Raw genomic sequence first — 23,451 nt, forward strand, 5'->3', positions numbered from 1 at the left:
GTAGTGCTACCTCATCTCTACACTCTACTTGGTGTGGTAGCCCCTGGCCTGGATTTCGTCTGTGCCATCACGCCTCACTGGGCATCTTAATTATGATGTGTGAGACCTAACACCAGAATGATTGTTAGGTAAGACCAAAGTAAGAATAATTATCATGGAGTGTGGCACCTCCTTTCAGAAGAAAATTATACATAGGATTATAAAGCTTGCATACATATTACGACAGTATTTATTTAACTCTCGAGAGAATTAAAAAATTGCCATGCATGTTTCAATGCCTACTTATTGTCTAGTGGTGAACAACTGCTTTAGGTCTGAATGAAAAATTGCAAGCTGCTCACCTCAAAGTAGGATATTAGTGACAGTGAGTGATGGTCACTAAGCTTGAATATTCCAATTTTCTGGTACTTAAATGGTTACAAAACCAGCGCAAGCAAATAGTTGAAGAAGACCATGAACATGTTTCAATATCATGAGCTGATCAGATGCATTGAACACCCGGCACATGTATATCATCAGTTCATGTCTTTTCTCTACAAATATATAATTCTTTGTGCTCCAGTTAACTTCAGTTAAGAATGAGCTCCAGTTAACCTTGTGCTAGCTAGGGCATTATTGCATGTATACATAGTTTAATTTCTAATATGTACATGGAAATAGCTTGTGCTAGCTCCAGTTAATACATAGGCTTATATACATGTACATGGAAATAACTCGAGTATGGATAATAGAAACACAATTATTTGCATGTCTGTAAACAAGAAACAGAAACAATACTTGCAAGAAGGACGTTTCTTTGCAATATGGTTATATATCTAGCTTGTGGGGCCTGTCCGAGTCAGCACCAGAAAACGCTGCAGCCATGCATATCCACCTTCTGGTGCCGAGTTGCTAGCTCCAGTAGGCTGCTTGCACCGTACCGCAAAGTGACACTTGCAAGTGTCATACACAATCTCCCTACCAATATCGTTATCAAGATAAGTCTGACGAGTTGAACTGTCAAGTGCAAACATCTAGGGACGATGCTTACCTCAGCATGCAATCGATCGATCGATAGGGTTTCATAAGTTATTTTTCTTTATGAAACGATAGGGTTTCATAATTTACCTGCAAATTAAACGATCGATCAAGTTTCCCACACTAGCTAGCACATGTTCGTTACCATCGACCTCTGCTGCAGTTAGGGTTCAGATCATCATCAGCTCCTGCCAAGTTCTGCTTGAACGAAGACTTGCGGCCGCTGCACGAATGGATCGGAGGATACCGCGCGCACGGCGCACCACACGCTTGGATCCGTCGATATGGTCATCGATGGTCGAACAACTAGTCCACACCCGCCGTCGCGTCGCGGTTCGCGACCAGCTGAACACGATTGGGCAGCCGCACGGCCAACTTTTGTTGAGCAAATAACGGCAGGTGCTCTGCCCATTCATTATAGTAGGAAGCAGTTCAGATGTACAAGGTCAGACCAAATGGTCCTATATAAGATGAAAAATAAGGGGGGGAAAGCAAAAATAAAAAGGTGTACAGATGGACTATTCTTGGTAGGCCGCAAGATCATTGAGGATTACAGAGCACAACTCAGCAGGTGATAGCGATTTGTTGTCGGCAGCGCTCCTTCCAAATATTCCAAGCATGTAGGTTATCATCTGGATGTGGTGGTCTTTTGGGTTAGTACTTGCACTGCTCATCAACTCCCACCAGGCTAATAGGCAATGTACGTTGGAAAGCTGTGGTAACTGAAAGTTTGCCCGGTTTGCCATCAGCTGCCACACCTCCTTAGCATAGTTGCACTTGGCGATCATGTGCAGTGTCTTCTCTTGTGCTGATTGACACAGTTGAGAGGTAGGATTGGCTTGTCCCCCTCTTTTAATAATTCTGTCATTAGTAGGTAGTCGACGTTAGCAGTAGCCACATGAAAAACTTACACTTGTTTTCAACTTTGGCTTTCCAGATCCAGTCCCAGCGTGTTTCAGAGAAAGCCCCCTTGAATTTGGACGACTATTGTGCTGTTGCAGAGAATTTCCAGTGGATAGTATCATTGGCTTCCGTCAGCTGGATGTGTTGCAACAAATTGGCGAAGAGCCGGTTCAGTGTTCATACGCCTGAGCCCACGCATCCACTTTCTATCCTCTAAGGCAACAGCTACTGTCTGGTTCTTGCGCCAAGCAAACTTGAAACAATCTGGAGCAATGTCTTTTGGAGCTTGTCCATGCAACCATTTGTCCTTCCAGAAACTTGTTGTTTTCCCATTGCCGACCGTAATGTGTGTGCAGGCTCTGCAAAGTGCTAATTCTGTAGGTGTGAGTTGTATGTTCATCCCTGTCCATGGTTTGGATTGATCTGCCCACTTGAACCATCTCCACCGAATGCGCAGAGCCCGGTTGAAAGCAAGCAGGTCTAGGATGCCTAGGCCTCCCAACCGTTTTGGTCTGCATACTCGACGCCAATTTACGGCAGCCCTTGCCAGCTCTCGCCTCCTCACTCCCTGCCCATAGGAAGTTCTTGCGTATTCTGTCAATGCGTCGGATGGCCCATTTTGACGGGTTAAAAGATGTCATGTAATATACTGGGATCGATGGCAACACTGCATTGATCAAGGTTAACCTGCCAGCCCGTGTCAACAACCTACCTTTCCAACCTGGCAGCCGAGCACCGATCTTGTTCATCAGCTCTCCTTGTTTTGCCAATGTGCAGTGGTAGACCAAGGTACTTACATGGGAATTGGCCCTGCTCGCCCTGAAAACTGTGGATCAGTAGTGTCAGGTCTAACTCAGTGCATCGAATCGGGAAGAGTTGAGACTTTTGTAAATTTGTTTTCAATCCAGTGGCATCCCCAAAGGCTTGCAGTAGGCGGCGGACAAATAGTGCCGCATCATCCGCATATAAACTCGTCCGGAATTTGATCGGTTCAGCACCAATTGTGTTGAGAATCCCTGCCTGTGTTGCTCTGTCCAGTATTCGTTGCAAAGGATCCATTGCTAGGATGAACAGCATCGTTGAGAGGGGGTCACCGCCACGCCGGTGTCGAATTGGTTTGCCTGGTATCCCATTGAGGAGTATGCGTGAGGTCGTACAGCCCCACAAGATTGATAGAATATCTCGCCATCTCTGCCCAAAACCCAACTTTTCCATCACTTCCAGGAGGTACTCCCATCGAACACTGTCAAAAGCTTTTGCCACATCAAGTTTAAGGAACAACATTGGCGTCTTCGCCTTGTGATGGTGATTTTGATGCGGCGCAATGCTGTGAACCCCAGTATGCGCGCCTTGGCATTCCTACGTGGATTTAATTCCGCTTCTGTGAGGCCCCGTTGTTCTTGAGCCTGATCCAGCAGATGGACTATTGCTGTTGCATGATCGCATCGCAGCTACTAGCGCTAGCAAGCAACCAACCACACACTCACAGCAAGTAACATCATCCCAGGCCATGCAACTTGCTGCCCTTTGCCCCTTTTGCGCTCCCAGGAGGCGGGCGGCGAAGCCAATCAGGGAACTGGAGCAGTAACTGCGGAAAGCTCCAGCGGGAGCTCGATCGCGAGGTCACCGCCGTGCAGACGAGAAACAAGCCGTTGTCGTCTCGTCCCTGAGGAAAGAACCTGTGGACTGACGGGGCCCATGACAATGGACTGCCGCGACGTTTTCCCGTCGACGGGTGGGGATCGGAACGGAAGCTGAGAGCGAGGCAGCGGGCCTGGACCGGTGGCCGTTTCTCCACGCCCTGCGGCTCCGAGCCTCTCTCATCTGCAGGCTTGCCTGATGGAGACAGCGTTTATGAGGAAGCTCCTGATTCCTGAATGATTATCGGAGTGACGACTGAATATGTGTGACCTAATATTTTTAGATCAAGCACAGTTTCCCCTGTTTGATTGTCAGTTCTCAGTTGCACAGTCATGCTCACAAAGATGTGTTGCTAGGCGCTAAGTTTTGCATCACAAGTAGCACAATTACCATTTTTTTTTAACAACTACTCACAGTAGTTGACGCAAAAAGCTCTTAGGCTTCTGACAAGATCATCGGCAATACGTATCTCTGAACGACGTTGAGGCACGACGTGCTTTGGCGGGGTTCTTGGAGCCCTTTTCCTCATTGCGACGCCAAGCTCGACGACATTCCTAGCCAAGTCACCACCTGAGATGGTTCCCATCGGCACAGCTTCCTTCCATCTGGCCATCTGGGGAGGAAGGAAGGGAATCGAGGACACCTTGACAGGGAGGGAGAGGAGGCCAAGAGCAGGGAGGAAACCCGAGAGATCCAACGTCCGTGTCGCCGTCGCGCCTTTTCCCTTTAACGTACTGTAGTGGTTGCGATCGCTGTCCGGTTGTTTGTCGTCACCGCCAGCTTCCCGCCGGCCGTTGAACGTCGCCGTCGGCCACCTCTTGCTCCAAAAGGAACGCACGCACTCAGCGCCAGGGGAGGCTTTTCCGCTCGAGACTTCGTGTGTGCGTGCGGCCGCGGGAGGCGGGAGCTGCGGACGGATCGAGAATTCTCGCCGGATCTTGAGTTGTTGGGGGCCAAGTTGTGCTGAGAAACGGGATCAACTTGCGGCCGTGCCGACCTGAGCGCAGCGACGCGCGAATCCACCATGAGGGCTCGCAATCGCAACCCAACTTCGCAACTCGCAAGAGAGCCCGGCCGGAGCGGGGGACGACGCCCGGATGTGACCGCGCGGCCTGGGCTTGGACCATCACCGCGGCAGAAAGGACTCTCAGCAGGTGTAGCGCAGCCCACTACAGCAACGTCGTCGTGTGCCGATGGGTGGTGTCGCATTTCAGCCTGATAAGGTTAGGCGTATGGGCCTAAAAAACGGACCATGAACCCAGTCCCTTGATGGGCCCAGCTGAAAAGAAGGAAAACGGGACAGACAAGGAGGAACAGTCCGATTATGTGCACGTCATATCGCCCCACCTGAGTCTACCAGGGCACATATGACCTAGAAGTATATGAAAAAATTTCAATAAAAATATGAATTAATAGATTATGAAATTATCTATGTTCATACAAAATTTAAGATCAAACAAACATTTGTACGATGAGGAACGAACAAGAAGAAAAAAAAATAAACATGTGAATGAGTGCAGATGTGGATCACACACTCCAATAAAAAATAACATAGTAAAAAACAAAAAAAAAGAAATTAGCATGTGAGCGGTGGACAGCACCAGAAAACATAACAACCGCTATACGAAGTTTGTTCATCTGGTTTCTGACAGTTAACAATGCATCCTCTGACGCCGGTTATCATCGTTAAGCTAACTTAGCTGCAGATGCAAATGTCGGAGCATCGGCCACGCGGCCCTGCCAATATGGGCCATAACCCAGCTGCCTCTCACTGCAGACCATACAAGCCTCCAACACAGGCGGCGTCCGCAGCTCGTACGGGTAAACGGCGCCGAAGAGCTTGTTCCGGATGTGGTCGCGCTCCAGCTGCATGGTCTTGACTCTTGAGGTCCAATGTGAACAGCCACGTCTCCTCGTCCTCGGCCGGCGTCAACACGACATACCCGTTCCCGGCCGTGACGATCCTACCGGCGCTGCCGAAGAAGCACTCCTTGCGTCCTGGGAGCCCGCGGGTCGCCTCGGAGTCTCGGACAGGTTCAGAGTCCTCTCAAGTCTCAAGGCCCCACTCGCTGCTGCCGCGCTCCGGCTCCACGTCCGACGAGGCTGACGAGCCGCGCCATGTCCGAGCCACCGTCGTCGACGAACCGGAAGGTCGAGTGGTCCTTGGATCCCCGGAGGCGCGCGCGCCGGAAGAAGATCCTGAAAGAAGACGACGCCGTGGGAGAGATCTGAGGCGGTCAGGACGGTGCCGTCGCCGTCGCCGTCGATGACCCACCACCCACCCAGAACACGGACCTCGTGGCGCGGCCCGAGAAGCGCGCGGACTCCGCGCCACGGAGCTGGACGAAGGACATGTTCATGGCCCGCGTGTTCCAGCGGCCGTCCGTCCAGACGCAGGACAGAGCGACGCCGACGTCGTCGGCCATCCACGAGGAACGCTCGTAGAGCACGCAGGTCTCCTTGAACTCCGACATGCTGAGGACGGCGGAGCACTTGCTGAGGCCTGAGGAAGACGCCGAGGCAGCGGAGGTACTTTATGCCATCGACCTCGAGTCCTCGATGGGGCGGATCCTGACGTGGCGGCGCGTGGCGAGCTCGCAGACGATGAGCTCCAAGAAGAAGCCGCCGCGCCTCGGTTGGCGAGGAGGAGGCTGCCGAGACCGTCGACGAGCTCCCAGGACCGACGCCCGCGCCGAGGAACTCGAGGCCGGGAGAAGTGGCGTTACCGGACGGCGGACGCCGCCGACCGGGGACGAAGGCTACGCCGCGACGGGACGCCTGGCCCGGCGAGGGCGAGTAGGACGGGTTGGCGACATGGTAGCAGCCGAGAACGTGGGGGGGCCGCGTGGCGAGACAGGAACTTGTCGGCGACGTCGTAGCCCGCGGCGATGCGGCGCCACCGAGCCTGCACGTGGCCGCCGCGCGGACGAGGCCGAGGTGCGAGTCGATCCGGAGGAGGACGAGCTTGAGGAGGCGGGCGGGGACGTCGCGCAGGGTGGTTGGTGGCCAGTGGCCTCGTCGCCGGCGGCGCCTGCTTCTTGCACTGTCTAGGAGGAGGACTCCGTCTAGAAGCACGAAACGCAACCGAGATGTACTCTTTTTTGGGAAACTGAACCGAGATGGACTCGAGGAGCGAAATCGATGCTCATAACCCGGCAGCCGGCATCATATATGTGGTTTCTGTTTCTCTCTAATCTCTCGGGGAACGGAAAATAGATAGGAGAAGATGCCTCCTGGCAGGATCAGAAGGCTGAAGAGGGAGCGCAGGAAGATGATGGCCGCTGCGAGGATGACCAATGATTCTAATGCGACGACCAATGGCACTACCGCGATGACTGTCAAGGACGAGCCGATGGGCGGCCCGGAGGCGCTCCCGCCACAGTTGGGAACGACGGATGGTTCTACTGGAGGCACTAACGCATTGGCTGTATTGAACCAGTCGGTGGGCGACAAGGAGGCGCTAGCTCCCGCCATGGTGGACGCGACCGATGGTTCTACTGCGACGAACGGTAGGAAACACAAAGGGAAGAAGAAGAGGAAGAAGAAGACGACGACGTCGACGAGGACCGATAGCACTACCGCAGCGACTATCATGAACCAGCCGGTGGGCAGCAAGGTAGCGCTAGCTCTCTCCACGGTGGGCGCAACCGATGGTTCTACTACTCTCCATGGTGAAATGCAAAATGAAGAAGGAGATATCGTAGAGATCACATACCTGCAGGATATGAACACCAAGACGACTGTCAAGAACCAGCCATTGGGCGTCCAGGAGGCACTTCTGCCAAGATGGACGATGACCAATGGGTCTACTGTGACAACTGGCATGAAACCCAAAAGAAAGAAGAAGAAGAAGACGGCGACCAAGTTGCCACGGTCGTGGCAGGAGCACAAAATCAAAGGTAGGATCTCAACCCAAAGCCTTTGTGGCATATTTAGCAATATAGTGTGATGCCAATGCTTTGAGTTGGCCAGTCCTAGCACTTCCCATATTTTTTTAATTATTTTCTTCCAAACTGTCCTCTACCTCTGTTTGAAATCAGACCCATTTCATTTCCTTATTAGGCTAGCTCATGATTAATAATTACTCAACTAATACTTAATCTTTAGGACAGAAATTTGATGTTATTAGATTATAATAAAAAATTACTTAATTTGGGTTTGTATCTCCTAGCGTACCTCCACCACTTATAGTTCTAAATTCAATATGTTAAGTGATCTCGGCATGCAATGCACCAACTAACCTTGACTAGCAGCCCACATGAAATGATTCTCAAATTTGACTTTTTGAAGGATTATGATACTCAGTTCAGTCCTTTTTTCCCCTGCAGGTGGGAAAAAGTTAATAATCGTCAAACTTCGTAAAGACATATTTAGCTGCAAACCAGGTGACCCGCTAATAACTGGCAGACTCAGTGAAGCTGCGGTTCACCAATACCTTTCCGAGTTGCTTGGACCGAGGAACGTCGAGTGGATGAACAAATATCGAGAATCCGGATTGCCTTATGACATTGTCATCACAAGGGGTGGTGTTACAGAGTATGTGGAGGTGAAGGCAGGCATGGCTCCAGACGAGCAAGCGTTCCACATCATCCAACCTAGTGAATGGCAGTTTCTGTCGGAGAAAAGAGGTTATTCGAGCATTGCCCATGTCTCGTTCCTTGCTCCGGACGTAGCAGCCATCGTGATGCTGAGAAATCCTCACAAGCTTTGCCAGAAAAAGGACCTGGGTCTTGCTCTTGTTATGTCCAAGGAATTCGAAGAGCACTTTGCGAAAAGGACGAACCAGATTTCAGTTGTATTGAACACTGGCTTTGAATTATAATTTGGTTTTGTTGTATTGGAGTTAATAATCCGGATTGATACTTTGGTATGCCTTTTATCTGTCAGCCATGCCGTTGTGCCTCCCGACTTTAGCCCTTTACATTTTGGTGTCCTGTGTCCATATCCGAGTCTGTGGTCGTCTCTACGATATCTTGTATATGCTCCATGGTAACTGATCGAGCGCGAAGATTTGACACGGAGTGAAGATTAGTTCTGGAGAACTTCACATGTAGACACCAATTCCTGCTTGCCTATTCTTGCCAAAGGAAAATGAAGAGTGCCGAGTTTAATTTTCTGGCGTTGCATCGGGTGTCCATTCGCGCAGATTATATTGTACGCAGCGTGCACGTGTTTGTTCAGGCACACAATAGTGTAGACATAGAGATTTTGTTCTGTGTTCTGTAAATTAATTTGGGCTATGGAAAGCTTTGGTCCCCAAACTCCCAACTTTGGCACTATGCAAAAAGAAGATTCCCCATCACATCAAACTTGCGGTACATGCATGAAGTACTAAATGTAGACGTAATCAAAAACTAATTGCACAGTTTTGTTGTACTTTGCGAGACGAATCTTTTGAGCCTAATTAGTCAATGTATGGACAATAATTAACAAATACAAACGAAATGCTACAGTTGCACATTTATGGTAAAATTCCAACTTTGTCACTCCTAAATTGGGGACTAAACAAGGCCTTTCATATTCCTGCACATCGGTGGCTAAATACTGAGTGCTGACCTTATACTGGATCTTAAGCTTTCATATGACGCGTGTTTTGGACTATGGAAAACAAGCATGTTGTAAATTCAAGAATGTTTGCTTTGGATAAATTTTTATATGCCTACAATGATGTGGATATGTTTGCTTTCATAGTATGTACCTAGAAAAGCCAAAACGAATAGTAATTTAGGATGGAGGGAATATTTATTAGGAATGGACGGAGAAGCAATAATAGATTAGGCTTATAATTACTTCCTTTCGTTTGGGTACTTTTCTTTTAATTATTTGTGATCAACCGTGAGCTAAGAATAATGTAAAAACTTGACTGGGTGCGGTCGTAGAGGCAAAAGATTATTCATTTTTCTAAAAAAACAATGCATGGACATTGTATAGGATGCTCTCCCGAACCTAATGGTCGTTTGGTTTGTGCACAAACATGGATCTAAAGAAGGTGTGTATTCGGATGTGACCAAAACGTAGTTAAATTTTCCAAACATTGTTAACCATCCATTTAGTACCAAATTCTTAAATCTAGCCAAATTTTGAAAAGCTCGAGGCAGCCGCACACCCGCCGTCTCCTTCTAGCTAGGAAATAATATTAAGGGAGATAAAACTGAACAGATGTTTAGGCATGCATGAAGAATCACATGGTGCATGGAGATCCCATCGATCAAGTCACAGTCGCGCTCGGTTACCTTCGACGTGGTTCGATTCGGATTACATTTGAGCCCACGCAGCAGCAAATCAGAGCTCATTGATGGGCCCGGTTGCTCATCGTAGGTGGAGAGAAAGCAAACTGACAACGACTCGGCTTCGCTTCGTGAGATAGAAGTCGATGCCGACATCGATCAATATAACGCTCGTCGCAAGGTTATTAGAGGGACACAGAGTATTCGATGATCTCGTCTCAGAAAAGATAAGCTAAATAAAGCTTCATATATACAGCAAACGGGGATCGCAAGGGCGGCGGCACGACACGGGAGAGGAGACGATGGAGAGCAGGAAGACGAAGACGAACGGCTCCTCCACGACGTCTACGAACCGGGGCAGGTTCGGTAGGTTCGGCGTCTTCTCTTCTCCTCTACGGAGGAAGGTCATGGAGAAGCGCGAGGCGGCGGTGCAGGAGCGCGGCGGTGGCAATGTGATCGTCGCGGTGGCGCCGGTCGAGGAGGCCGACTCACATCATCCAAGCCCACCGGAAGACGACGACGATGGTCGGCCTGATCTTCTCCAATCCCCGCAGGCGGCTTCGCCCAGCGGCCGGCTCGAAGGAGAGTCAGATGTCCAGCCTCGGTCAAGCTCAAGCATCGACAGACCACCTGGTGAAGCTTCGGACGATGCTGATCGGTCTCGTTCAAGACCCGATAAGCGTGGCAAAGCTTCAGATTATATGCCTCGGCGTGTGATCACCGGCAGGATCGGGGAAGGTGCAGTTTACCAATACCTCGTCGAGCAGCTGGGAAGGGACAAAGTCAGCTGGGTGAACGGACGCCATGAGTCCGGGCTGCCCTACGACATCGTCGTCGTCACAAATAATGGCGCCACGGAGTACGTGGAGGTGAAGACGACCGTTCATCCGGAGAAGAATTGGTTCCAGATCAGTGTCCACGAGTGGGAATTTATGGTGGAGAAAGGGGCCTCGTTGAGCATCGCCCGTGTGCTCTTGCAGGGTGAAGACATGGCCAGCATCGTGATGCTGAAAAACCCGCTCAGGCTCTGTGAGCAGCAGGGTCTAAATCTCGCACTGAAACTTTAGAATACGCTGGTGACAACATGAACCACTTCACTTCTGTTGAACCTTGCTGTGAAAAATATGCTAACATGAAAAATGGTTCGGTACAGGGTTTTAATTAAAGAACAGGAGAACAAGTGAAGAATACAGAGGCGGAATCATTTTCTGGATGAGATTCTAGTACATGTGTTTGGTGTTCGGAGTTCACCAGAGGATCCAGTTTATTGAAGTACTACAAGGTACAAGACCTTCCTCGAAGTTTTAGCCTGTTGCAAGACCCTGTGAGTAACGGACATGAAGAATTTAGTGGCGAAATTCAGCTTTGGATTGAAGAGAGAATGTTCGGTGCAAGAAGATGATGAGTGAGGTTGCAGTCAGGGAAAACTTCTTCGGTGATATTTCCAAATTTTTGTGTTTATTTACAAAAATTTCATATAGTGGATCTATCTAATGTGTTAAGTTTGTGATATATTGTCATATTTCTTTGTTGTTATATACAAAATTATGATGTAAGATGGTTCAGGGACCTATTCTAACTATCATGCAAACAAACTGTTTTTTATCCGATATTTGTCGGTATGGTTTGATAAATTTTGTTTAATGAAATTTGGAACCCTGGCTAGCAATTGCAGATTGCCATCAAAACATGGATTTGGCATGGGATTAGTTTGTCTTAATAGCTATTTGTAGAATGGGGATAGTTGGGAGGATGGTGCAAGAATAAGCAATGACATGTGAGAAGTTTCATAGCATTGAAAAAGTATCTTTAAAAAATGGAGCTGGTACAAAGTATGTGAAATCAGGGGAGGAGTCAGAAAATGAGTTTTTTTTCTTTGTAAGAGGGGAGCAATTGTGCAAATTTTCTTCAAAATTTGATCAAGTTCAAAAATTTTAGTTCCCCCTCAGCACCACTGAGTGTAATCTATATCTCCTATATAGAAGCACCCCACTACGAAGCATTGGTTTCTATTTCTCTCAAACCTCAACGAGCCACATCATTCACATTGTTTTAACCATCCGATTGTTTTCTCAGCCCCTCTTCTTTACTCAGCACCTTGGCAGATCAAGAGACCACCGCAGCTAATGGCACTAATGGCATTAATCCTCCATCAATCATCCACGTTCCCATCATAAAATTTGAAGCATCGCACTCTATTGGGCACCCTGCTGGTGAGGTATGACATTCATCTCCTCCTTTGGATTCACTCAGGGTATGCCATTCATCTCCTCATTTGGATTCACTCAGGTTCTTCAATCGACTATTTTGTGCATTGTTGCTGTTTCAAACTTGCCCATGGTTTCATGCACCCAATCTGTTTGATCTATTGCCTCTTAGAAACTCTTGCATAAACCATTCTAAATTTTCTCTGCAAATCTGTAGGTTCATATAAATTGATTTCGCCTCTGGAAATAGCAAGATTATTGGCCTCCTTGAGTCATTCAGGTAACAAACTGTGCTCCAACTTTATTAGCATTTCTAAGTGTGCAGTTGTCCTCATTCTGTTTGTTTTAGCGATTAATTGTTGTGTGGACATCCTTACTTTCGGCAATCAATCAGTTTTTTCCCTTATTTTGTTACTTCCAGTTTTACATGACCTTGGTGTCCCACGTTTGCAATTGTAAATCTGTAGGTTGATAAAAATTGATTACATCATATCTCTTCTACTAACAACCAAAATACTATTTTCGATTAGAATGGCACATAAACCCTTATATGCACTTTTTATTTACTCTTCAATCAGTTCTCCCAAGAAGATGCAAGATAGATATGTCCAAGCAATGAATAAGCTCAAGTTTGATACAAGCCCAAAAGTTTGTGTTAATCTCACAGGCAATTCTCAGAGTGAACACATAACCACACACCTACCAACTAACAACCACACGATCATTGTTCACTACATACGAAAGGGACAACCATAGCTGCAAGCTATTTTCAGTGAAGAGAACTCCAAGAACACAAATGGAAAGTAGTTCATTTATTGCAAATCTATGTTATTTTTTCAATAATTTCAATTTTCATACCATACATAACAGCATATGTATCGTCCTCAGTTATATATTAAATAAAATTAATTTTATAGAATAATTTACCTTCGTGTAAAAAAGGCCAAACCTTAACTCTTTCCTGATTGCATCACATAATCATAAAAAATACACAAAATATCCGGCAGCAATGCGTGGGGAATTCACCTAGTAGTTCATTATGGAGGTGCCATTTCATTCAGGTTGTCTCTTGAATTGACTATTCATGCACGTATGTCTTCCATTTGGCTACAATTTTCAGAAGGATAAAAGGAAGTGACAGCAGCAGTTTAGCAATAGGGCTGGACGGAGAGGATTGAATGATTACCTCCATGGCTCCATCCTTCTATATATTGTGTTACTCTACTACTCCTTGCTTAACTCAAATGTTGCAGTCGGTTATACAACACGGCAAGATGTTGGCACTGTACTTTACTTTTTCTAAAAAAATATTTAACTGCAACACACTTTCAGGAAAAAATAATTACATGGGAAGTTTTTTTTTGGAAAATGTACAAAATCCATGCCTCTGCAAATTACACGGGAGGTGATAGAGCTTTTTCAAAAGGAACTCTATTTCATCCATTGCGATTTATCATTACTATGATGTAAATCCCTACTCCTTTTCCTTGGTATATTTGTTAAGGCTATACAACAATCAAGTGCGTTTTGTTTTCGTATCAGTCGATTTCTTAACCGATAATATTATGACACGTAGTAACAGGAATTGGCTAGGGGAAAAACAGTTGACAACTGAAGCAAATTCAGTCGATTCTGACCAGCTCTCCTCAACATGGCATTGCTTTTTGAGCAGCCGCCTTGGCATTGTTCGGTAGACCATCCCGCCATGGTTGACTACAGCACAATTTGAAACTGCGATGCGGGTGTGACGACTATAAGATTACAGAGGCGCGTGGGGTCTAGGTGGAACGCCGTGCCTCTCAGCATCGGCGGCTGCTTGTTTACATAGAGCAAGGAACATCCCCTTATGTGGATTACATCTTGGCGCACAAGATTAGGAGCTGGCTGTTGGTTTGTTGTGATTCACAGGACAAGATACAACAGCTATCAACTAGGATATCTACAAGCTAACAACATTGACTAACAGTCAGCTAACCAAGATCTTGTGCGCATTGTTACAATTTAGGTGTATAACAACTCATGTCTATCTAATAACGACGACCGCCCCGACGCATGCGTCCGTGATGGCGAGCCGAGAGCAGGGAGGCGGCCATGCCTCGCCGTGGTCGGAAGGCAGGGAAGGAACCGCTGAGTTCATAACAGCTCCGTTGGGCTGGACAAGCTGGTCTACATGTCGTCAGCAAGAACGGCCAAGGCGGCCCATGGGCATGGTCACCATGCGGCAGAGAGACGACTAGGGATGAAAACGGACAGAATCAGGCGGCAGAACTCCTCTCCCATTTCTGTTACCTTATTTTTTCACCGAGAACGGAAGCAGGAGCGGGACGGGAGTCGAGATGTATGGGTATACGAAAATGGACAAATATGGATGATAGTACAACGAAAATGGTCGAGAACCCAGAACTTAATCCGGTCACACAATATAAAGTCTGACTCACAATAATGACACCTACACATCAACTGAGATTCTAAGAGACCATCAGTGAACGTAAGGAACAAGGCATCCTCTTTCTCTTTTTTTTAAAAGAAATTACATCTTGTTTCACGTTGCAGCTAGCTGCTGTATGTCTGCACCTGCAGGCAGAAAGCTAGCAAAGTATAGCAAAACAAAGTGAGCAGTGCCAGAGTGGCAGAAAGGAGCAAGCGACCCTGCTCCAGACGGTCAAGGCTTTGACGCACGACGCTGTCTCTTGGGCCGGGACCTTGGTATATTTGGGCCCATCCCGGATAAATCCAAAACGGGACAAAAACGGGATCATCCGGTTGAAAATGGAATACCGTAAATACGGACGGGATACACCATCAACCGCATTCCGTACCATTCCGTGTACTCCCGTCCCGGACTTTACCATCCCGTTTTCGTATAGCTCAAAATACGAGATAAATACGGGAAAACAGGATTTTTCTGTCCACTTTCATAGCCAGAGACGACGGAATACAGCGCCTAAAGGAGGACAGAAGCCCACGAAAGGAGGACAGAAACAATACAAATACAGCCCACGAAAGAAGGCCGCTGATTAGCGACCCTGGAAGAGCCCAGCCCAGCGTACGTAGGTAACGGAAAGGCAAACGAACGGACTCGAGGAAGTCAGCCCGTACCGGCGTGCCGACTCATCATATACCGCACGAGTGTTGCGCAGACACTGAAGGGACGCTCGGAGCGTTTGGACTGGAGAGATGGCCCCTGCCAAGACCGGAAGGCGGAACAACCGCCAGGAGAAGAAGATGACCACGACCACGAGGGCGAGTAGGGCGGTCGGTAACCGGCGTCCGATCGGATCCGCGTTCTCCAAGTTCGGGAGGGTTGCCGCTCTGCACGCGCGGCGAAAGATCGTCAAAGAACGGGGCAGCAAGCGCGGCCGATCTGGTGGCTTGGCCACCGGAAGAAGTAAGTACATATATGTATCCCGATTCGATTCATCACTCGATATATGCTAGCGGTGTTCCTTCCCGTAAGTAAAAAGTTACATGAGAAGAAACTTGGTCTCTTTGTAATTCGTTCCATGTGCTAGTAGTGGGGGGCTATATATAGTGGTGATTATTAGGAGGCATTTGAGAAGTAACGAGTTACGAGTATATCGGAAATCTTAGTTTTCTCTGTGTGTTTTGTAGTTGTTTTGCGATTGACAGTAGAACTAAATAGGTTGAACAATCTATCCAGTTGGTTTCAACACTCCATAGACAGTAGCCTAGTAGGCAAAAGAAGTCATCCCCATTTGTGGCTGTCCACGATCCGGCCATTTTGTTATTATGGGAAGAAGATATGCAGTCGATTGAATTTTTTATTAAATATTTAAATATCAAATGGACTCTTCAGCCCGTGAACTTAGCGGATACTATGATAGCACCAATTTTACCAATTCGTCTAAGAAGGGAACCCCTTGTTCCCTTTCTTGCTTATTATAGCATGCTTCAATGTCTCTATGTAATTCCACTTCTGTTCTCATTAGGTCAGACTGTAACCTCACTTGCAAATGAAAAGAAATGGATGAGACTGTAATTTAGATATTCTGACATTTTATCATGTAAGTACACACACTACGTAATTTATGCAGAGTTTACAGTTCTGTGTAATGCATTAATTAACGTTTGCTGGTTCTCAAATTAAACCATGGACCCAATGAATTCAAACATTCATACGTGGCTGGATCTAAAGAAGGAATTAATGGAAATTGGAAGATGGTATATTGGTTGAAGAAAGAATGGTAGTATATATGTACTGCCCATTTCAAATTATAAGTCGTTTTAGCTTTTCTAGATAGATATATATTATGTTTAGATACATAACAAAATCTATATATGTAAAAAAGCTAAAATGACATACAATTGGAACGGATGGAGTAATTGGTAATAACAAATCTGATTATTTGGAGTTTCGGCTGGTGTAAGCTTGCAACTGAGCTAATTAGTAATTCAGAAATTGACTGCTGTTACAGATGAGAGGGTCCGGCTCGATGCCAGGGTCCTAGATGCAAACATGTTAAGTTCCCGTAGACACGGTGAAGGTGTGGCTCACAAACAAGACGGATTAGTCACTGGCAGGCTTGGCGAGTCTGCAGTCCATAAATATTTCGTTGAGAAGCTTGGATGTAGTAGCATAAAGTGGATGAACGAAGACAATGAATCCGGGCTACTTTACGATATCAGCATCACAAAAGCTGATGCAACAGAATACGTGGAAGTGAAAGCAACATCTATTCCAAACAAGAACCGGTTCCACATTACACGCAGGGAACTACAGTTTGCAGCAGAGAAAGGAGATTCGTTAACCATTGCCTATGTTTTGCTGTCGAAGCCAGATAAAGCAAGCATTGTGTTTCTGAAAAACCCGCACAAGCTTGTACGACAGAGGGATTTGAAACCAGCAAGCATTGTGTTTTTCAAAAGCTGACACGAGCTTCTACGACAAAGGGATTTGAAGCCTGCCCTTGTAATGTCGACGAGATGCGAAAAGCTTGTCAGCAAATTCATGGAACAAATCTCAGTTGTACTGAAGCGGTGAAGCCTGGCTGTAAATGATAACCAGTTCAAGTGAGATGAATCTTCATCTTGGTATGCCTTACTTGCCCCTATACCATGCAACTGTTATTTGCATCCTCCATCCTAGTTCTTTTAAAATTTCCTCTTGCCGCATGAAACCTGGAACCTCGAGTTGTAAGGTTAACCATGCTGTTGTTGCTTAACAGTATAGTGTATAAATAAGCGAGTACAGCTTTCGTATGGATGTTATTAGTTTGCTGCAATGGCTGGCAGCCTGCGGCTCTGTATAAGTGACAGTGGCCTTCTTGCCGCCGTAAGAATGTAAGTGCAAGGCGCCGGTCGATGCAATGCAGTTGGCTTATATATCTAAGATCCGATTATCCGAGCACGGCTTAAATATACTCTGGCTTTGTTGCACAAAGTTTGCGATTAGCCATGTGCTTCCATAGTGATTCATCAGGTTCAATGTCCACACATGCATGTTTCCCCAATGTGAACCATTTTGGACACTTGAGGGTATGATGTCTTCCAGAAAGCATCAACAATGATGCAATCCATCATGTGCAAACAAAATTAAAGCAAGATCACATTAGGCGAACATTATTAAGTAGTAATAATGTCGCTAATTCATGATCCTCTGTTCACAAACATATACATAACCATAGTTTACAAAGCCCGGCAATGTGTGCTGTATTTTGATATTCTATTGTCATGGCTACATATTAGGAATAAATTGGTGCATTGCGTTGTCAAAATACAACAGCATTCCCACTAAGCCATAAGGCCAACTGGCCAAGCATAGAGCAGGCTCCAATCAATATGAGCACCACTAGCTAGTGGATCTAAACTAAGGGAAATCTGTAAAGCCTCCTAAAAACCTTAGGGTGTGATCGGACAACTTTTGTTCGTCGCTGGTTTGATCTGTCAGTTGATCAGTATTACTGCGACATGGTGGAATGTGTCTATGGGTGAAAGCTTGCCTTGGTTTATGTTGGTGCCCACAGGGATGGCGATTTTGTTGATATCATTGTAAGGACTGCAGAGGTGTGAATCTTTCTCCACGCTTTGCAGGTCGGATCCCATATTTTCCAGTGGCTGGAGACGTCGCAGTTAGAGGAAGAAGGTGAGCGGCGTTTCCTTTTAACAAAGGTGATCGGTATTGTGGAAGGAAAAGACGGCAGAGCGCTCAAGGTTGAGGACAGCGGGGCCGTGTGATAATGGGCTGCTCTGCACCCAGTACTGGGCTGCCCAGTTTGAGGGAATTCTTCCCGCACTCCACTCATACTCCATGAAGACATCCACCACCTCGGAAGTGCTCTGAGGAATAATTAGCCACCATTAATAGAATCACCTCACTACCGTTGTATTACTCCACCACCTCTGTACTACTACTAGAATAAAGGGAGGCCGTCAAATCTCGTCCCTCGGTTTGTAAGGTAATCAAGGTTTGTGCTAAGTGCTTGGGGTTTCCCAAAAGGGAAAGCCGCGTGTAAGCTTGTCCCGTGGAAATAGATTAAGCTGTCCTGGTAGCATCCCTGCCTTCCTTTAAGCTCGTTCGTATGGGGCGATGTCTCTACATTAGGGAGAACTGCCTAGGGCGGTAGAGCCTGAGTCCTGTGTGAGCGTAGCTGGGGACGGTGAGGGTGAAGACCGGGCTGGCTGGTTCTGAAGCGAGCCAACGACACATGCGGTGAGTACCGAGTAGGACTGTCACAAGCATAGCAGCACGTCCGGCTGAATTTTTCGGTCTCGTCAACCCGCAAAGATCCTGAGAATCGATATAATCAAGATATATACCTAATCACGCACCCGCGCGTACCATATCTGCTGAAAGCGACCCCGAATAGTAGCTCAATAGTGCTCAATAGTGAGCAAATAGTGCCACCACATTTCCATCCATCCTGAGGTGCTCCACCCACTCCCTGGTGAGTGCTCGGGCCCTATTCATATTCCTATTTTGAATAGTGAGCTGAATTTCAATAGTGCCGCGAATTTGAATAGTATTCGTTGAATTTGAATAGTGCAGTGAATAGTAACTTGAAATTTGAAATCCGATTTTTTTCGAAGTCGCTTGAATTTCCCTCGTTTCGTCTTTTGTTCCCGCACTGGTATTAGAGCCGTGGTTATTAAAATTTGTGAATTTGAAGGTTTTTCTATATCTAGTCAAAATTGAAAACTTCATTATTTAAATCTAGAAGTTAACACCGGAAAGACAGTTAATACTAAAGAAAATATAAATATTAGGTGCAGAATAAATAGTTCTGAAGATCATACTTGGCATACCTCACACGGTCAGATAAACTTAATAGTTGATTTAATCCAAATCTCTGACATGTCTTGGGGAAACGCCGTGCCGCCTTAGAATCAAGATGTGGGCTGCTTCAAAACGCACATAAGCGCTGAGTTGGGCTTGGTCTAGCATTGAATAATAGAATAGATCAATTTGGCACGCAGCTGGAGAAAGTAGAAGTTTAGTAGGAAGAATCATCCAAACTAGTGATTATATTAAAAAGGATATAACCCACCTATATAAGAAATTTGATAATATCTAATACTGAGAATAGTAAAGAAATTGTTCTATCATCAACAGGAATAGTTGAGTTTAATAGATCATTAAATTCTGAAAAATGGAAATATCTAAAAGTGTCTCTTGAAGAGACAAGTCACTCCAACTAATAAATAGAGACATAAAGCCCTTAAGCTTTATCGATAGATTGAAAGGAGGATGTGATGATATTGAAAACTTAGACGAAATGATAGATGCAGAAAGGGATCTTGAAAGATATCAGAGAGATACCTTAAGAAAAATAAGAGCCCAGCAAATATATCAAATGGGGTGGTTTGAAAATAAAAATGGACTATCTAGAATATCTAGAGAAGTAGTAACTCGAAATTTGGTAGACCGGAGGTGGGTTATTATCTAGAGAAGTAGTAACTCAAAATTTAGTAACTCGAAAATTTCGAGTTACTACTTCTCTAGATATTCTATATAGTCCATTTTTATTTTCAAACCATCCCATTTGATATATTTGCTGAGGTCTTATCTTTCTTAAAGTATCTCTCTGATATCTTTCAAGATCTGTTTCTACATCTATCATTTCTTCTAAGTTTGCAATATCATCACATCCTCCTTTCAATCTATCGATAAAGCTTAAGGGCTTTATGTCTTTATTTATTAGTTGGAGTGACTTGTCTCTTCTAGAGACTTTCAGATATTTCCATTTTTCAGAATTTAATGATCTATTAAACTCAACTATTCCTGTTGATGATAGAACAATTTCTTTATTATACTCAATATTAGTATTATCAAATTTCTTATATAGGTGGGTTATATCCTTTTTAATATAATCACTATTTTGGATGATTCTTCTGAGTGAATTCTTACTTTCTTCAGCTGCTTGCAAGATTAATTCTATTTTATTATTCAAGGTTAAAATATGCTCTTCTAAGTGCTTATGTTTTTTTAGTAGTTTTTTAAATTTTAATTCTAAGTCGTCTTGCCTTTTACCCCAAGATATATAAAAGTTATGTATTAAATCAACTATTAAGTTTATCTGACCGTGTGAGGTATGCCAAGTATGATCTTCAGAACTATTTATTCTGCACCTAATATTTATATTTTCTTTAGTATTAACTGTCTTTCTGGTATAAGCTTCTAGATTTAAATAGTGAAGTTTTCAATTTTGACTAGATATAGAAAAACCCTCAAATTCACATATTTTAATAACCACGGCTCTGATATCAGTGCGGGAACAAAAGACGAAACGATGGAAATTCAAGCAACTTCGAAAAATTCGGATTTCAAATTTCGAGTTACTATTCACTGCACTATTCAAATTCAGGGCACTATTCAAATTCAACTCACTATTCAAAATGGGAATATGAATAGTGCCCGAGCACTCACCAGGGAGTGGGTGGAGCACCTAAGGATGGATGAAAATGTGGCGGCACTATTTGCTCACTATTGAGCACTATTGAGCTACTATACGGGGTCGCTTTCAGCAGATATGGTACACCCGGGTGCGTGATTAGGTATATATCTTGATTATATTGATTCTCAGGATCTTTGCGGGTTGGCGAGATCAAAAATTTCAGCCGGACGTGCTGTTATGCTTGTGTCAATCCTACTCGGTACTCACCGCATGCGTCGCTGGCTCGCTTTAGAACCAGGCCAGCCCGGTCTTCACCCTCACCGTGCCCAGCCACGCTCACACAGGACTCAGGCTCTACCGTCTCCCCAGGTAGTTCCACCCGAAGGGAACACTTCTCTGCGCACACAGGGTTCTCCTGAAACGCCGCTACCAGGACTAACACGAGAACGACACACGCAGAGGTTTCTCCTCTAGGGTCCCTAGCGTAGAAACATCGCCCCATACGAACGAGCTTAAAGGATGGCAGGGATGCTACCAGGACAGCTTAATCCATTTCCACGGGACAAGCTTACACGTGACTTTCCCTTTCGGGAAACCCCAAGCACTTAGCACAAACCTTGATTACCTTACAAACCGAGGGACGAGCTCCGACGGCCTCCCTTTATTCTAGTAGTAGTACAGAGGTGGTGGAGTAATATAGTGGTAGTGGGGTGATTCTACTAATGGTGGCTAATTATTCCTCAGTGCACTTCCGAGGTGGTGGATGCCTTCATGGAGTATGAGTGGAGTGTGGGTGGAGGTCTTCGGTGATCTTGCTTCTTCAGTGGTGTGGTTGTGGATGTCTGCTTCGATGATTCCTTCGGTGATTTCGAATGGTTCACCTGGCAGCCCCTTTTATAGTCGCGGCAGAGGCTTCTGGAGTTGCTTCGTGCTTAAGACTTCTGGTGCCTTCAATTATTCTCCTCTTCTGTTGCCTGGACACCTGGACGGCACTCCATTCAATAATTGTCCTGGCTACAGTAGAAGTCACTGTTTATTCCTTTTGCCTTGTCCTCTATCGCGCACTGTCTTCTCGTGACATTCTGGATGCTGCTTGGTATGGTTTTCCACGCCCAAATGATTGATGTCGTATACTTTAATCACAACATTATGGCATGCAGTATGCAGTATGATACCAGTGCAAGGAACAAAGACGGAGCGAGGGAAATTCAAGCGACTTCAAAAATTTCAGATTTCAAATTTTGAGTTACTATTCACTGCACTATTCAAATTCAACGAACACTATTCAAATTCACGGCACTATTGAAATTCAGCTCACTATTCAAAATGGGAATATGAATAGTGCCCGAGCACTCACCAAGGAGTGGGTGGAGCACCTCAGGATGGATGAAAATGTGGCGGCACTATTAGCTCACTATTGATCACTATTGAGCTACTATTCAGGGTCGCTTTCAGCAACTTTTCGGCGGATGCGGTACGCACAGGTGAGAGATAGAGGATAAGGCAAAAGGAATAAATAGGGACTCTACTGTAGCCAGGACAATTATTGAAGAGCGGAGCGCCGTCCAGCTGTTCAGGCAATAGAAGAGGAGGAGACTCCCGAAACCTCTGCTGCGGCTATAAAAGGAGCTGCCAAGTGAAGCATTCAGTATCACCGAAGGAATCACCGAAGCAGACATCGCAGAACCACACCACCGAAGAAGGAAGATCACCGAAGACCTCCACCCACACTCCACTCATACTCCATGAAGATATCCACCACCTCGGAAGTGCTCTGAGGAAATAGTAGCCACCATTAGTAGAATCACCCCACTACCATTGTATTACTCCACCACCTCTGTACTACTACTAGAATAAAGGGAGGCCGTCGAAGCTCGTCCCTCGGTTTGTAAGGTAATTAAGGTTTGTGCTAAGTGCTTGGGGTTTCCCGAAAGGGAAAGCCGCGTGTAAACTTATCCCATGGAAATGGATTAAGCTATCCTAGTAGCATCCCTGCCTTCCTTTAAGCTCGTTCGTATGGGGCGATGTCTCTACGCTAGGGACCCTAGAGGAGAAATCTCTGCGTGTGTCGTTCTCGTGTTAGCCCTGGTAGCGGCGTTTGAGGAGAACCCTGTGTGCGCAGAGAGTGCAGGAACAAAAGATGAAACGAGGGAAATTCAAGCGACTTTGAAAATATCGGATTTCAAATTTCGAGTTACTATTCACTGCACTATTCAAATTCAACAAACACTATTCAAATTCGCGGTACTATTGAAATTCAGCTCACTATTCAAAATAGGAATATGAATAGTGCCCGAGCACTCACCAAGGAGTGGGTGAAGCACCTCAGGATGGATGGAAATGTGGCGGCACTATTTGCTCACTATTGAGTACTATTGAGCTACTATTCGGGGTCGCTTTCAGCAGATATGGTACGCGCGGGTGCGTGATTAGGTATATATCTTGATTATATCGATTCTCAGGATCTTTGCGGGTTGGCGAGACCGAAAAATTCAGCTGGACGTGTTGCTATGCTTGTGACAGTCCTACTCAGTACTCACCGCATGCGTCGCTAGCTCGCTTCAAAACCAGGCCACCCGATCTTAGACCTCAACGGTTCCCAGA

The 23,451-nt window shown here is 45.9% G+C and overlaps 1 protein-coding gene across 1 annotated transcript; it reads left to right on the forward strand.

The window, feature by feature from the left end:
• The first annotated feature begins 15,155 nt into the window (after positions 1–15,155).
• On the forward strand, positions 15,156–18,568 carry LOC111256316. The gene is made up of 2 exons (XM_022824136.1): positions 15,156–15,383; positions 16,432–18,568. Exons 1-2 carry the CDS (start codon positions 15,173–15,175, stop codon positions 16,884–16,886), a joined length of 666 nt encoding a protein of 221 aa, XP_022679871.1. The 5' UTR covers positions 15,156–15,172; the 3' UTR covers positions 16,887–18,568.
• Positions 18,569–23,451: the final 4,883 nt, after the last annotated feature.

The sequence above is a fragment of the Setaria italica genome, chromosome II, assembly GCF_000263155.2.
Source record: "Setaria italica strain Yugu1 chromosome II, Setaria_italica_v2.0, whole genome shotgun sequence".
NCBI lineage: Eukaryota > Viridiplantae > Streptophyta > Magnoliopsida > Poales > Poaceae > Setaria > Setaria italica.

What these genes read in the sequence shown, in the direction of transcription:
- LOC111256316 (XM_022824136.1), top strand. Translation starts at nt 15,173, where the DNA reads ATGGCCCCTGCCAAGACCGGAAGGCGGAACAACCGCCAGGAGAAGAAG. An exon ending in TGGCTTGGCCACCGGAAGAA is followed by an intron (nt 15,384 to 16,431) that starts GTAAGTACATAT and finishes CTGCTGTTACAG; the next exon opens with ATGAGAGGGTCCGGCTCGAT.